Source organism: Heterodontus francisci, chromosome 5 (assembly GCF_036365525.1).
Source record: "Heterodontus francisci isolate sHetFra1 chromosome 5, sHetFra1.hap1, whole genome shotgun sequence".
Lineage (NCBI taxonomy): Eukaryota > Metazoa > Chordata > Chondrichthyes > Heterodontiformes > Heterodontidae > Heterodontus > Heterodontus francisci.
In genome coordinates this window covers 47,272,957-47,290,442 of record NC_090375.1, presented here as the reverse complement: position 1 = coordinate 47,290,442, position 17,486 = coordinate 47,272,957, and the positions used below count along the sequence as shown (strand labels likewise).

The window sequence follows — 17,486 nt, the reverse complement described above, 5'->3', positions numbered from 1 at the left end:
TATTAGCGAGAGACAGCATGGTTTTGTGAAGGGGAGGTCGTGTCTTACTAATTTGATTGAGTTTTTTGAGGAAGTGACGAAGATGATTGATGAGGGAAGGGCGGTGGATGTTGTCTATATGGACTTTAGTAAAGCCTTTGACAAGGTCCCGCATGGCAGACTGGTGCAAAAGGTGAAGTCACACAGGATCAGAGGTGAGCTGGCAAGATGGATACAGAACTGGCTCAGTCACAGAAGACAGAGGGTAACAGTGGATGGGTGTTTTTCTGAATGGAGGGATGCGACGAGTGGTGTTCCGCAGGGATCAGTGCTGGGACCTTTGCTGTTTGTAGTATATATAAATGATTTGGAGGAAAATGTAGCTGGTCTGATTACTAAGTTTGCGGATGACGCAAAGGTTTGTGGAGTTGCAGATAATGATGAGGATTGTCAGAGGATACAGCAGGATATAGATCGGTTGGAGACTTGGGCGGAGAAATGGCAGATGGAGTTTAATCCGGACAAATGTGAGGTAATGCATTTTGGAAGGTCTAATGCAGGTGGGAGGTATACAGTAAATGGCAGAACCCTTAGGAGTATTGACAGGCAGAGAGATCTGGGCGTACAGGTCCACAGGTCACTGAAAGTGGCAACGCAGGTGGATAAGGTAGTCAAGAAGGCATACGGCATGCTTGCCTTCATCGGTCGGGGCATAGAGTATAAAAATTGGCAAGTCATGTTGCAGCTATACAGAACCTTAGTTAGGCCTCACTTAGAATATTGCGTGCAATTCTGGTCGCCACACTACCAGAAGGACGTGGAGGCTTTGGAGAGGGTACAGAGGAGGTTTACCAGGATGTTGCCTGGTCTGGAGGGCATTAGCTATGAGGAGAGGTTGGAAAAACTTGGATTTTTTTTACTGGAACGACGGAGGTGGAGGGGCGACATGATAGAGGTTTACAAAGTTATGAGCGGCATGAACAGAGTGGATAGTCAGAAGCTTTTTCCCATGGTGGAAGAGTCAGTTACTCGGGGACATAGGTTTAAGGTGCGAGGGGCAAAGTTTAGAGGGGATGTGTGAGGCAAGTTTTTTTTACACAGAGGGTGGTGAATGCCTGGAACTTGCTGCCAAGGGAGGTGATGGAAGCAGATACGATAGCGACGTTTAAGAGACATCTTGACAAATATATGAATAGGAAGGGAATAGAGGGATATGAGCCCCGGAAGTGCAGAAGGTGTTAGTTTCGGCAGGCATCAAGATCGGCGCAGTCTTGGAGGGCCGAATGGCCTGTTCCTGTGCTGTACTGTTCTTTGTTCTTAACAAAGTGAGCGTTGGTCCTATAGAAAGTGAGTCTGGGAATTAATAGTGGGTAATGAGGAGACGGCAGATGAACTAAACAGATATTTTGCATCGGTCTTCACTATTGAGGATACAAGTAACATCCCAGTATTAGTGGCAAGTCAGGAAATGGAAGGGAGGGAGGAACTCAAGAAAATTACAATCACCAGGAGTGTGGTACTGAACAAATTGTTGGAGCTGAGGACTGACAAGTCCCCGGGTCCTGATGTACCTCATTCTTGGGTATTAAAAGAAGTGGCTAGTGAGATAGTTGATGCATTAGTTTTAATTTACCAAAATTCCCTAGATTCAGGGAAGGTTCCATTAGATTGGAAAATAGCAAATGTAACTCCTTTATTCAAAAAGGGAGGGAGACAGAAAGCAGGAAACTACAGGCCTGTTAGCTTAACATCTGTCTTAGGGAAAATGTTGGAAGCTATTATTAAAGATGTTATAACAGGGCATTTAGAAAAATTCAAGGTAATCAGACAGAGTCAACGTGGTTTTGTAAAAGGCAAATCATGTTTAACCAATTTATTGGAGTTCTTTGAAGGAGTTACATGTGCTGTGGATAAAGGGGAACCAGTGGATGTACTGTACTTAGATTTCCAGAAGGCATTTGATAAGGTGCCACATCAAAGGTTATTGCAGAAAATAAAAGTTCATGGTGTAGCAGCATAACATATTGGCATGGATAGAAGTTTGGCTAGCCAACAGGAAACAGAGAGGCATAAATGGGTCATTTTCTGGTTGGCAAGATGTAACAAGTGATGTGCCAAAGGGATCTGTGCTGGGGCCGGAACTTTTTACAATTTCTATAAATGACTTTGATGAAAGGACCGAAGGTATGGTTGCTAAATGGAGTATAATGTGGGAAAGTGTGAAATTGTCCACTTTGGCAGAAAGAATAAGAAAGCACATTATCTAAATGGTGAGAGATTGCAGAGCTCGGAGATGCAGAGGGCTCCGGGTGTCCTCGTGCATGAATCGCAATAGGTTAGTATGCAGGTACAGCATGTAATTAGGAAAGCTAATAGAATGTTATTGTTTATTGCGAGGGGAATTTAATACAAAAATAGGGAGGTTATGCTTCAGCTATACGGGGCATTGGTGAGACCACATCTGGAGTACTGTGTACAGTATTGGTCTCCTTATTTAAGGAAGGATGTAAATGCATTGAAGGCAGTGCAGAGAAGGTTTACTAGATGAATACCTGGAATGGGCAGGCTGTCTTACGAGAAAACATTGAACAGGCTAGGCTCGTATCCGCTGGAATTTAGAACAGTAAGAAGCGACTTGATTGAAACATAAAAGATCCTGAGGGGTCTTGACAGGATGAATGTAGAAAGGATGTTTCCCCTTGTGGTAGAATCTAGAACTAGGGGTCACTGTTTAAAAATAAGAGATCGCCCATTTAAGACAGAGATGAGGAGAATTTTTTTCTCTCAGGTGGTGGAAGCAGAGTCTTTGAATATTTTTAAGGCAGAGTTAGATAAATTCTTCATAAGCATGTGGGTAGGCAGGAATGTGGTGTTGAGGTTACAATCAGATCAGCCATGATCTCGTTGAATGGCAGAGCAAGGTAGAGGGGTTGAGTGGCCTCCTCCTGCTAAGTCGTATGTTTGTATTTTATTCTGTTGAATGAAAGTACAGTATAAATATTCTATTGTCCCAATGCCAATCTAAGGGAACTGCAGTATCCATTTAAATTTTTAACCCTCATTGTTTCTTGGTCATTGATGACATTTTGATGTTCTAAGCAGCTCTGCAGAGCAGTTCTCTGTCATATGCAATTGTCCACTTGATATACTGATCAACAAGCTGATTCCTGAGCATAGTTACCCAATTCCTTTTTCTCGGAAATTTCATGGTTTCGGGAAATTGTGTTCAGCATTAAAATATGCTGCTTGCCAGGCAGCCCTCCCCAACCTTTAGATCCAATGCAATCCCTTGCAAATAAAGCTTGCCTGTAATATCCAATTCCATAAAATCTGAGCTACCTGTCTGATTACAACAATACTGATCAAATTGGGTCTATACAGGTCAGCTCACTGTAAATAATTCAAACTTTAGCTCTTGCAGTTTTTTAAATTCTGGAAAGGCCAGCATTTGTTGCCCATCTCTAAAATGACAACACCAAATATTTTCGCAATTTTCGACAAGCAAATATGCCAGAAGGGTTTTATATGGGGCAGTATTATATGAAGATTTTCAGTGCTTCATTATACCATGGTTACTAAGCATGCTAGAGGCATCTCATAGCAGATGCTCAATACTAATTTTCGCTCTACTTTGATTCTTTAATCCAGTGCTGGACCCCAAATAGGCTTGGTAGATGAATCAAACTGCCACTAAGATCCAGCAATGCTACCATTCACTGCCTTAACTCATGGGAAGAAAAATTATTATTCAGGAGTAGATACAGAGTGGGTGCAGTGAGTCAGGATTATTGTAGGCCCCTACCTTCTTCGTTTCTCTCAGTCTTTTCAGGTGCGGGAAGAGGCCGTAATGGGACAATGAGATCATCCGGAGCCAGACCTTCCTCTGCATGTTTCTCGGAGACATGGGTTAGTAGCTCATCTCGGCTTGGGGAAAACAGGTTACACAGTTTGCACATGAAGATGGAAACCAGCTCTGAACAACAGGAGAACAAAGGAAAAAACAAAAATAGTTAGCTACAGGAGAAATGCTCAGATTTCATATTAGTAATTGAGCTTTAATAACATGTTATTTGGAAATCCAAACTGGCTGGCTGGCAGACAGGAAACCTGCAGAATCACAGAACAGTTAAAGCGCAGAAGGCGACCATTCGGCCCATCATGTCTGCACCGGCTCTTCGAATGAGCAACTCACCTAATGCCATTCCCCCGCCTGTTCCCTATCACCCTGCACGTTCTTCCATTTCAGGTAAATATCTAATTCCCTTTTGAATGTCTTGATTGAACCTGCCTCCACCACACTCTCAGGCAGTGCATTCCAGATCCTAACCACTTACTGCGTGAAGAAGTTTTTCCTCATGTCACTTTTGCTTCTTTTCCCATTCACTTTAAATCTGTGCCCTCGTTCTCGATCCTTTCACAAGTGGGAAGGTTTTCCCTATCCATGCTGTCCAGACCCCTCGTGATTTTGAATACCTCTATCAAATCACCTCTCAGCCTTCTCTTCTCCACATAGCCTCCTTCTGTGCCGTAATGACTCTGACTCTCTCCAGCCCAAAGAACATCCATTAACCATTACTTTCTGTTTCCAGTCACTCAGCCAATTTTGTATCCATATTGCTACTGTCCCTTTTATTCCATGAGCTATAATTTTGCTCACAGGTCTGTTGTGCAGCAGCATATCAAATGCCTTTTGGAAGTCCATGTACACCACATCAAAAGCATTGCCCTCATCAACCCTCTCTTACCTTTCAAAAAACTCCAGCAAGTTAGTTAAACATGGTTTTCCCTTAATGAATGTAAGCTGGCTTTCCTTAATTAACCCACATTTGTCCATGTGACTATTAATTTGATCCCAAATTGTTGTTTCTAGAAGTTTTCCCACCACCAAAGTTAAACTGACTGGCCTGTAGCTGCTGGGCTTATCTTTACATCCTTTTTTGAACAAGGGTGTAACATTGGCAATTCTCCAGTCCTCTGGCACCACCCCGAGTCTAAGGAATATTCGTAAATTATGGCCAGTGCCTCAGCAATTTCCACTCGCCCTTCCCTCGGTATCCTTGGATGCATCTCATCCAGCCCTGGTGCTTTATCAACTTTAAGTATAGATAGCCTATCTAATAGCTCCTCCTTATCAATTTTTAATCCTTCTAGTGTATTTATTACCTCCTCTTTCACTGTGGCCTGGGTAGCATCTTCTTCCTTGGTAAAGACAGATGCAAAGTATTCATTTAATACCTCAGCTATTCCCCCTGCCTCCATAAATCCCCCTTTGTGTCCCTAAACGGCCCGACTCCACCTTTTTATATGCCTATGGAAGACTTTGGGATTCCCTTTTATGTTAGCTGCCAGTCTCTTTTCATACTCTCTTTGCTTCTCTTATTTGCCTTGTCAATTCCCCTCTGAACCTGCTATATTCAGCCTGGTTCCCCATTGTATTATCTACCTGACATCTGTCATAAGCACACTTTTTCTTCATCTTCACCTCGATCTCTTATGTCATCCAAGGAGTTCTGGATTTGTTTGCCCTATCTTTCCCCTTCGAAGGAATGTACCCTTACTGTGCCATAACTATCTTTTCTTTGAAGGTAGCCAATTGTTCAGCTACTGTTTTTCCTTCCAACCTTTGATTCCAATTTACTCGGCCCAGATCCATTCTTACCACATTGAAGTTGGCTTTCCCCCAGTTAATTATTTTTAGTCTAGATTGTAAAAATAAATTCAAAAGCTTAAAAATTGCTGGACGCCTGGAAATCCTATACCTCCAGGTTTCCCATCCATAAATCCAACCATCCTGCTCTGAACATGGGGACCATAAACTTCAGGGCCATAGATGCAATGATTATGAGGTTTCAGGATGAGCTTTCCCCACCTTGACTGAAGACGCTGCGAACAATTTTAACATTTGGTGCAAAACAGACAAGGGGTGGGTGACACCTACTTCTCTGCCTGTTGTTGCTTCAAATGAGACTTGAGCCTCATGTAAGGTGATACATTTTGTTAGGAAGAATGAGGTGAGACAGACAAGCCAAACGATGCAATATTAAAGGCTATACAAGACGAGAGAAACCTAGGGGAGACTGTGCACAAATCTCAGTTGATAAACTATATGGAATCCTGGTCTGTATAAATAGATGCACTGAGTACAAAAGCTAGAAAATTATGGTAAATACTAGGAACATAGGAAATAGGAGCAGGAGTAGGCCATTGGGTCCATCGAACCTGCTCCATCATTCGAACAGATCACGGCTGATCATCTCCCTCCATGCCATTTTTTCCCATTATCCCCATATCCCTTGATGTCATTCGTATCCAGAAATCTATCGATTTCTGTCTTGAACATACTCAATGATTGAGCTTTCACAGCCCTCTGGGGTAGAGAATTCCATAGATTCACCACCCTCTGAATAAAGAAAAACCTCTTCATCTCAGTCTTAAATGGCCTGCCCTTATTCTGAGACTGTGTCCCCTGGTTCTAGACTCACCAGCCAGAGGAAACATCCTATCCACATCTGCCCTGTCACACCCTGTAAGAATTTTGTAAGTTTCAATGAGATCAATTCTCATTCTTCGAAACACTAGAGAATACAGGTCCAGTTTCTGCAATCTCTCCTCATAAGACAATCCCGCCATCCCAGGGATTAGTCTGGTGAACCTCCACTGCACTCTCTCTATGGCACGTCTATCCTTCCTTAGATAAGGAGACCAAAACTGTACACAATACTCCAGGTGCGGTCTCACCAAGGCTTTATACAATCGCAGCAAGACATCTTTACTCCTGTACACAAATCCCCTTGCAATGAAGGCCAACATCCCATTTGCTTTCCTAATTGCTTGCTGCACCGGCACACTAGCTTTTAGTGACTCATGAACAAGGACACCCAGGTCCCTTTGCATATCAACACTTCCCATCATCTCACCATTTAAGAAATACTCTGCCTTTCTGTTTTTTCTACCAAAGTGGATCACTTCACATTATATTCCATCTGCTTGTTGTTGCCCATTCATTCAGCCTGTCCAAATCCCCTTGAAGCCTCCTTACATCCTCCTCACAACTTACATTCCCACCTCGTTTTGTGTCATCAGCAAATTTGGAAATATTACATTTCATCCCCAAATCCAAATCATTTATATAGATTGTGAACATCTGTGGCCCAAGCACTGATCCTTGAGGTACCCCACTAGTAACAGTCTGCCATCTTGAGAATGACCCAATTATTCCTACTCTCGGCTTTCTGTCTGTTAACCAATTCTCAATCCATAGCAGTATATTACCTCCAATCCCATGTGCTCTAATTTTGTTTACTAACCTCTTACGTTAGACCTTATTAAAGCCTTCTGAAAATCCAAATACATCTATGCTACAAGTAACATCCTCAAAAAAGTCCAACAGGTTTGTCAAACATGATTTCCCCTTCATAAATCCATGTTGACTCTGCCCAGTCATATCATTATTTTCCAAATGTCCAGTTATCTCATCCTGTATAACAGATTCTAACATTTTCCCTACTACTGTCGTCAAACTAACAGGTCTATAGTTCTCCATTTTCGCTCCCTTCTTAAATAGTGGGGTTATATTTGCTACTTTCAAGTCTGCAGGAACCCTTCCAGAATCAATTTTCAAGTGTCTGAATTACTGGGGAGGCAGTGGCATAGTGGTATTGTCACTGGACTAAGTAACCCAGATAGCCAGGATATTGCTCTGGGGACACGGGTTTGAATCCCACCAGGACAGAAGGTGGAATTTGAATTCAATTAACAAATCTTGAATTAAAATAAAAGCTAGTCTAATGTTGGCCATGAAACCATTGCTGATTGTCGCAAAAACCCATCTGGTTCACTAATGTTCTTTTGTCCTTAAGGGAAGGACATCTGCTGTCCTTACCTGGTCTGTCCTACTCGTGACTCCAGACTCACAGCAATGTGGTTCACTCTTAAATGCCCTCTAAAATGGCCTAGCAAGCCACTCAGTTGTTCCTAACCATTACAAAAGTCGCTAAAGAATGAAACCGGACGGACCACTCAGCATCAGCCTAGGCACCGGAAATGAAAACAGCAAACCCAGCCTCTTCGACCCTGCAAAGTCCTCCTCACTGACATCTGGGGGCATATGCCAAAGTTGGGAGAGCTGTCCCACAGACTCATCAAGTAACAGCCTGACATAGTCATACTCACCAAATCATATCTTACAATATCCCAGACACGACCAATACCATCCCTGGGTGTGTCCTGTCCCACCGGCAGGACAGACCCAGCAAAGGTGGCGGCACAGTGGTATTCAGTCGGGAGGGAGTCACCCTGGGAGTCTTTAACATCAACTCCAGACCCCATGAAGTCTCATGCCATCAGGTGAAACATGGGCAAGGAAACTTCCTGCTGATAATCACCTACCACTGCACCCCCACACAACTCATCAGATGAATCCGTACTCCTCCACGTTGAACACCACTTGGAGGAAGTATTGAGGGTGGCATGGGCGCAGAATGTACTCCGGGTGGGGGACTTCAATGTCCATCACCAACAGTGGCTCGGTAGCACAACTACTGACCGAGCTGGCTGAGTCCTAAAGGACATAGCTGCTAGACTGGGTCTGCGGCAGGTGGTGAGGAAACCAACTAGGGAAAAAACATACTTGACCTTGTCCTCACCAATCTGCTTGACGCAGATGCATCTGCCCATGACAGTATGGGTAGGAGTGACATCTGCACAGTCTTTATGGAGACGAGGTCCTGTCTTTATATTGAGGATACTCTCCATCGTGTTGTGTGGCGCTACCACAGTGCTAAAAATGGGATAGATTTCAAACAGATCTAGCATTGCAAAAATGAACATTCATGAGGCGCTGTGAGCCATAAGTAGCAGCAGAATTGTACTTAACCACAATCTGTAACCTCATGGCCCAGCGTATCCCCCACTCTACCATCACCATCAGGCCGGGTGGTCAACCCTGGTTCAATGAAGAATGCAGGAGGGCATGCCAGGAACAGCACCATGCATACCACAAAATGAGGTGTCAACCTGGTGAAGCTACAACCCAGGACTACTTGCAGGCCAAACAGCGCAAGTAGCATGTGATAGAGCTAAGCAATCTCACAACCAACGGATCAGATCTAAGCTCTGTAGTCCTGCCACATCCAGTCGTGAATTGTGGTGGACAATTAAACAACTAAACAGGAGGGAGGAATAAAAACTAGAAATGCTGGAAATACTCAGCAGGTCTGGCAGCACCTGTGGAGAGAGAAGCAGAGTCAATGTTTCGGGTCAGTGACCCTTCTGCAGAACTCAGTTCTGAAGAAGGGTCACTGACCTAAAATGTTAACTCTGCTTCTCGCTCCACAGATGCTGCCAGACCTGCTGAGTATTTCTAGCATTTCTTGTTTTTTATTTCAGATTTCCAGCATTTGCAGTATTTTGCTTTTAACTAACAGGAGGAGGCAGCTCCACAAATATCCCCATCCTCAATATGGGGGAACCCAGCACATCAGGGCAAAAGATAAGCTGAAAAGCATTTGCAACAATCTTCAGCCAGAAGTGCCGGGTGGATGATCCATTTCGGCCTCCTCCTGAAGTTCCTAGCATCACAGATACCAGACTTCAGCCAATTCGATTCACTCTGCATGATATCAAGAAATGACTGAAGGCACTGGATACTGCAAAGGCTATGGACCCTGACAACATTCCGGCAATAGTACACAAGACCTATGCTCCAGAACGTGCCACGCTCCTAGCCAAGCTGTTCCAGTACAGAAACAACACTGGCATCTGCCCCAGCAATGTGGAAAATTGCCCAGGTATGTCTCGTACACAAAAAGCAGGACAAATCGAACCCGGGATTACCACCCCAACAGTCTACCATCAATCATAAGGTCAGAAGTGGGGATGTTCGCTGATGATTGCACAACGTTCAGCATCATTCGTGACTCCTCAGATACTGAAGCAGTCCGTGTAGAATTGCAGCAAGACCTGGACAAAATCCAGGCTTGGGCTGATAAGTGGCAAGTAACATTTGCACCACACAAGTGCCAAGCAATAACCATCTCCAACAGGAGTGAATCTCACCATCTCCCCTTGACATTCAATGGCATCTTCTTTCTTCTTTGGCCTCCTTGTCTCGAGAGACAATGGGTAAGCGCCTAGAGGTGGTCAGTGGTTTGTGGAGCAGCGTCTGGAGTGACTATAAAGGCCAATTTTAGGGTGACAGACTCTTCCACAGGCGCTGCAGATAAAATTGGTTGTCGGGGCTATTACAAAGTTGGCTCTCTCCTTGCACTTCTGTCTTTTTTCCTGCCAACTGCTAAGTCTCTTCCACTCGCCACTCTTTAGCCCCGCCTTTATGGCTGTCCGCCAGCTCTGGCGATCACTGGCAACTGACTCCCATGACTTGTAGTCAATGTCACAGGACTTCATGTTGCGTTGAGACATGGATGGCCGGTGGGTCTGATACCAGTGACGAGCTCGCTATCCAATGCGTCCTTTGAGATCCTGCCATCTTCCATGCAGCTCACGTGGCCAAGGCATCTCAAGCACCGCTGGCTCAGTAGGGTGTATATGCTGGGGATGTTGGTCGCCTCGAGGACTTCTGCGTTGGAGATACGGTCCTGCCACCTGATGCCAAGGATACTCCGGAGGCAGCGAAGATGGAATGAATTGAGACGACGCTCTTGGCTGACATACGTTGTCCAGGCCTCGCTGCCATAGAGCAAGGTACTGAGGACACAGGCTTAAAACATTTGGACTTTTGTGTTCCGTGTCAGCGCGCCATTTTCCCACACCCTCTTGGCCAGTCTGGACATAGCAGTGGACGCCTTTCCCATGAGCTCGTTGATTTCTGCATTGAGAGACAGGTTACTGCTGATAGTTGAGCCTAGGTAGGTGAACTCTTGAACCACTTCCAGAGCGTGGTCACCGATATTGATGAATGGAGCATTTCTGATGTCCTGTCCCATGATGTTCATTTCCTTGAGGCTGATAGTTAGGCCAAATTCATTGCAGGCAGCCGCAAACCTGTCGATGAGTCTCTGCAGACTATCTTCTGTGTGGGATGTTAATGCAGCATCGTCAGCAAAGAGGAGTTCCCTGATGAGGGCTTTCCGTACTTTGGTCTTCACTCTTAGACAGGCAAGGTTGAACAACCTGCCATCTGATCTTGTGTGGAGGAAAATTCCTTCTTCTGAAGACTTGAATGCATGTGAGAGCAGCAGGGAGAAGATCCAAACAGTGCAGGTGCGAGGACACAGCCCTGTTTCACGCCACTCAGGATAGGAAAGGGGTCTGATGAGGCACCGCTATGCTGAATTGTGCCTTTCATTTTGTCATGGAATGAGGTGATGATACTTAGTAGCTTTGCTGGACATCCGATCTTTGCTAGTCGTCTGAAGAGACCACATCTGCTGACGAGGTTAAAGGCTTTGGTGAGATCTATGAAAGCAATGTAGAGGGACACATGTTGTTAGCGGCATTTATCCTGTAGCTGACGAAGGGAGAACAGCATGTCAAGGGTAGATCTCTCTACTTGGAAGTCACACTGTGCCTCAGGGTAGATATGCTCAGCCAGCTTCCGGAGTCTGTTTAAAATGACTCGAGCGAAGACTTTCCCCACTATGCTGAGCAGGGAGATTCCACGGTAGTTGTTGCAGTCACCGCAGTCACCCTTGTTCTTATAAAGGGTGATGATATTGGCATCGTGCATGTCCTGTGGTTCTGCTCCCTCATCCTAGCACAGGCAAAGCAGTTCATGGAGTTCTGAGAGTATAGCAGGCTTGGCACTCTTGATTATTTCAGGGGTAACGCTGTCCTTTCCAGGGGCTTTTCCACTGGCTAGAGAATCGATGGCATCACTGAGTTCCGATTTTGTTGGCTGTTCATCCAGCTCATCCATGACTGGCTTAGACTGGGCTGCATTGAGGGCGGTATCAGTGACAACATTTTCCCTGGAGTAAATTTCGAGGTAGTGCTCCACCCAGCGGTCCATTTGCTTGCGTTGGTCAGTGATCGTTTCCCCTGATTTAGACTTGAGGGGGGCGATCTTCTTGATGCTCGGCCCAAAAGCTCTCTTAATGCCATCATACATTCCTCTAATGTTTCCGGTATCAGAGGCCAGCTGAATACGACTGCATAGGTGTTGCCAGTCGTCATTTGAACAGTACCTGGCTGTTCTTTGTGCAGCGCTTCTGGCTACTTTAAGTGCAACAGATGTTAACTCGCTGGGGGCTTTCTTGTAGTTCCACAGTGCAGTGCGCTTAGCGGCTATGACAGGTTCCAGCTCTTCAAAGGGAGATTGAAACCAGTCTGCATTCCGCTTCTCACGTTTGCCAAAGGTGGCCATTGCTGAGTATTAGATGGCGTCTCTGATGTGGGCCCACTTCGTCTCTGCATCCCCTGCAGGAGTGTTTGAAGGGCTTTTTCAAGTGAATTTAGAAACTTATGTAACAGCTGTGGATAAGAAATTCTGTTAGTGTTGATGCGTGGGCGGCCCTTCTGTTTGAAGTGATGTAGCTTCTTTGGTTTGAGTCTACCTTTGCTGCACACCAGGGAGTGGTCGATGTCGCAGTCCACACTGTGGAAGCTGCATGTGATTTGGACACTGTTTATAGAGGCTCGCCTTGTGACGATGAGGTCTAGCTGGTGCCAACGACGTGATCTTGGGTATCTCCATGAAACCTGGTGATAGGATTTAGTATGAAAGAACGAGTTGGTGATGCACAGGTTGTGATAGGTACACAACTCCAGCAGTCTCTGTCCATTCTCATTCATCCTTCCAATGCCATAGTGCCCAAGGCAGGAGGGCCATGAGTCATGGTTGGCCCCAACCCTGGCATTAAAGTCCCCCAGCAGGAACAAATGTTCGGTATTAGGAATGTTACTAATGATATATGGAGTTCCTTGTAGAACTGGCAAATTCAATGGCATGATGGTCGCTGAATTCCCACTATCAACATCTTGGGGGTTACAATTGACCAGAAACTGAACTGGAGTAGCCATATAAATACTGTGGCTACAAGAGCAGGTCAGAGGCTAGGAATCCTGCAGCAAGTAACTCACCTCCTGACTCCCCAACGCCTGTCCACCATCTACAAGGCACAAGTCAGGAGTGTGATGGAATACTCTCCACTTGCCTGGATGGGTGCAGCTCCAACAACACTCAAGAAGCTTGACACCATCCAGGACATAGCAGCCTGCTTGATTGGCACCCCATCTACAAACATTCACTCCCTCCACCACCGACGCACAGTGGCAGCAGTGTGTACCATCTACAAGATGCACTGCAGCAATGCACCAAGGCTCCTTAGACAGCACTTTCCAAACCCGTGACCTCTACCAATTAGAAGGAGAAGGGCGGCACAGTGGCGCAGTGGTTAGCACCGCAGCCTCGCAGCTCTAGCGACCCGGGTTCAATTCTGGGTACTGCCTGTGCGGAGTTTGCAAGTTCTCCCTGTGACCGCGTGGGTTTTTGCCGGGTGCTCCGGTTTCCTCCCACAACCAAAGACTTGCAGGTTGATAGGTAAATTGGCCATTATAAATTGCACCTAGTGTAGGTAGGTGGTAGGGAATATGGGATTACTGCAGGGTTAGTGTAAAAAAAACAGGGTGGTTGTTGGTCGGCACAGACGCGGTGGGCCGAAGGGCCTGTTTCAGTGCTGTCTCTCTAAATAAAAATAAATATAGGGCAATAAATGCATGGGAACACCACCACCTGCAAGCGCCCCTCCAAGTCACACACCATCCTGACTTGGAACTATATTGCCATTCCTTCACTGTTGCTGGGTCAAAATCCTGGAACTCCCTTCCTAACAGCACTGTGGGTGTACCTACCTCACATGGACTGCAGCAGTTTAAGAAGGCAGCTTACTAGCACCTTCTCAAGGGCAATTAGGGATGGGCCATAAATGCTGGCCTAGCCAGTGATGCCCACATCCCATGAATTAATAAAACAATATCTGCTCTCTCTTTGCTTTTTCACTTCTTCTCTGGACCTTCTATATTCAGCCTAATTCTCGATAGTATTTTCTACCTGGCTTCTGTCATAAGCACACTTTTTCTTCTTCATCTTAATCTCTACCTTTTTTTTGCCGTTTTTCCTGCCAACCTTTGACTCCAATTTATTTGCCCCTGCTCTATTCTTAACCCATTGAAGTTGGCCTTCCCCCAGTTAATTATTTTTACTCTGGATTGTTTTTTGTCCTTTTCCATAGTCAGCCTAAACCTTATGATACAATGATCACTGTCCCCTAAATGATCTCCCACTGATAACTTGATCCACTTGGCCCACTTCATTCTCAAGAACCAGTCTAGCAGTGCCTCCTTTCTCATTGGGCTAGAAACATACTGCTGTAGAAAATTTTCCTGAGCACACTCTAGGAACTCTTGCCCCTCACTGCCCTTTACACTACTTCTATCCCAGTCAATGTTTGGATAATTAAAATCCCCCATTATAACTACCCTATAATTTTTGCACGTCTCTGTAATTTCCTTGCAAATTTGTTCCTCCACGTCCTTCCCATTAGTTGGTGGCCTATAGCCAACACTGAGCAAAAGTATCTGCACTTTTTTTGTTTCTTCGCTCTCGCCAAATTGATTCTGTCCTCGACCCCACTGGGACATCCTTTTTCTCCAGCACTGCAATGCTCTCCTTAATCAATACCACCACCCTTCCCCCTTTATTCCCTTTCCAATCTTTGCTGAATACCTTGTATCCAAGAATATTCAATACCCAGTCTTGCCTTCTTTGAGCCAGCTCTCTGTTATAGCCATAACATCATATTTAAACATGTCAATCTGCGCCTGTAACTCACCAATCTTATTAACAGCACTCCACGCATTCACATACATGCACCTTAACCCTGATTTAGATCCTCTCTTACCAATGTACTGATCACTTCTCTTATTAACAACCCTACCCCACCTTCTTTTCCTCTCCGCCTATCCTTCCTAAATGATGAATATCCCTGAATATTCAGTTCCCAGTCTTGGTCACCCTGTAACCACGTCTCCGTAATGGCAATTAAATCATACCCATTTACCTCTATTTGTGCCTTCAAATCATATACCTTGTTGCAAATGCTGCGTGTATTCAAATAGATTGCCCTTAACTTTGTCTTAACATTACTCCTCATTCTGATCCTATTTGATGTTTGCTTTCGTTTCGTCTGTCTTCTAATTTTCCTTACTACTTTTCTACTTCCAATTACCAGTTTTGCTTCACTCCCTCAGGTTTCCAATCCCCACCAATTTAGTTTAAACCCTCCCCAACAGCACGAGTAAATCTCCCTGCGAGGATGTTAGTCCTGGTCCTGCTAGGATGCAACCAGTCCATCTTGTACAGGTCCCACCTACCTCAGAACAGGTCCTAATGCCTCAGAAATCTGATTCCCTTTTCCTGCAGCAATTCTCCAGCCACGTGTTCAATTTCTTCATCCCTCTGCTCACTAGCGCGTGGCACTGGGAATAATCCTGACATTACTGCTTTTGAGGTCCTGCTTTTTTATTTCTTTCCTAACTCCATAAACACTGCTTTCAGGGCCTCATTCCTCTTCTTATCTATATCGTTGGTACCAACATGGACCACAACCTGTAGCTGTTCAACTTCCCCCAGAGGAATATCCTGTAACCCCTCTGTGACAGCCTTGACCCTGGAACCAGGGAGGCAACATACCATCCTGGAGTCACATCTACTGCTGCAGAAATGCCTGTCTGTTCACTACACTAACAAATCCCCTATCACTATTGCCCTTCCATTTTTCTTTATCCCCTCCCATGCAGCTGAGCCACCAGTGGTGCCACAGACTTGGCTCCGGCTGCACTCCTCTGAGGAACCATCGTCCTCACTAGTATCCAAAATGAAAAACCGGTTAGCGAGCGAGATCGTCTCAGGGGAATCTTGCACTATCTGCCTGGTTCTCTTAGACTTCCTGGCAGCCACCCATTCTCTATCTGCCTGCATGCTCCTAAACTCTGGTGTGACCACCTCCCAAACATGCTATCCTCGTTTTCAAATTCCTCCATGGCCTTACCCTTCCTTATCTCTGTCTTGCGGATGCAGCAGTGTCTCCAGCCACCGCTCGAGTTCCGAAACCTGGAGCTCAAGCTTCTGCAGCCAGAGACACTTCCTGCAGATGTGTTTGTCAAGGACAGTTAGAGTATTGTGCTCAATTCTGGGCACCATTTTAGGAAGGACATGAAGGCTTTGGAGAGGGTACAAAAGAGATTTACTCGAATGGTTCCTAGGATGAAGGCTCACAATTACATGGATAGACTGGAGAATTTGGGTTTATTCTCTTTACAGCAGAGAAGGCTAAAGGGAGATTTGACAGAGGTGTTTAAAATCATGAAGAGTTTAGATAAATAAAGAAAAACAGTTTCCAATGGCTTGTAAATCTCCTCTGAACCTACACTAATCATACTGAAACCCTCACCCATGCCTTTGTTACTTCTCGTTTTGACTATCCCAATGTACTCCTGGCCAGCCTCCCACATTCTACCCTCCATAAACTTGAAGTCATCCAAAACTTTGCTGCCCCTGTCCTAACTTGCACCAAGTCCCGCTCACCCATCACCCCTATGTTCACTGACCTACTCTGGCTCCCAGTCAAGCAATACTTCAATTTTAAAAATATCATTTCCAAATTCCTCCATGACCTTACCCTTTCCTATCTCTGTAACCTCTTCCAGCCCTACAACCCTCCAATTCTAGACACTGGAGTGTCCCCAATTTTAATCACTTCTCCATACCCAATTCCCTCTGTGAAAGCTCTAAGTTTTTATCCTCTTTCAAGATGATCCTCATACCACTTTGACCCGTCCTAATTTCTCATCTGGTTGGGTGTCAATTTTTCTGATTATGCCCCCCTTGAAAGGCATGGGGATTTTTCTTTTGTTGCTATGTTAAAGGCGCTGTGCAAATACACGTGTAAGTCACCAAACTTTACATCCACTACTAATTCCTGATGTTGTCACTGTTGCTCTTCCGGCAGATGGATACAGTCAGAATGAAGCAATATTGACATGTCCCAGCCGCAGGCTCCAGGAGGGTGGGCTCAGCGTGGCTGCAGCCAATCAGCGTCCAGGAAAAGCTGCCAATCAAACTATGACCAACGGCTGACAGGCGCCCATTGACTTTTTTTTAATATTCGCCGGAACTTTTTACATTTTTTAATATTTATTTATCGCGAGCCAAATTGCACAATTAAGAACTACTTTTTTTTTTAAATCGGACGGACCGCTCAGAAAGAGAGTTTTTGATTTGAACTGGCCTCAGCTGGCAGCTCGCGCTACTTTTACCTTTCAAAAACACAAGAGAAGAAAAGGAAAATGGCTCAGTCGCCAATTCTCACCTGGAGTTCGCTGATCCATGAGTTCCCATATAAATACATGTGGTTATAATTCTAATTATATTAAGATATTAACCGAAGACGTATCATTATATTAAAATTTTAAAATATATATATTTCACTTTCTGACGAATCTGCGGAAGAAATATGGCGGCTCCCCTTACCCGGCGTGCACCACGCGCG

At 45.1% G+C, this 17,486-nt stretch overlaps 1 protein-coding gene across 8 annotated transcripts in view; it reads right to left on the bottom strand.

Annotated features, from left to right (window-relative positions):
• LOC137369819 (zinc finger protein ZFAT-like) overlaps positions 1–17,486 on the bottom strand; it is a 359,810-nt gene that overhangs the window by 214,228 nt on the left and 128,096 nt on the right. For 6 of the 8 annotated variants that reach the window (XM_068031379.1, XM_068031381.1, XM_068031380.1 and 3 more), the window contains exon 2: positions 3,782–3,952. In XM_068031379.1, coding sequence (XP_067887480.1) covers positions 3,782–3,935 — 154 coding nt within the window. In that variant the 5' untranslated portion in view covers positions 3,936–3,952. Of the gene's footprint in view, positions 1–3,781; positions 3,953–16,901; positions 16,980–17,306; positions 17,463–17,486 lie in introns of those variants that run through there. The other 2 variants (XM_068031376.1, XM_068031378.1) reach the window with 2 other exon arrangements.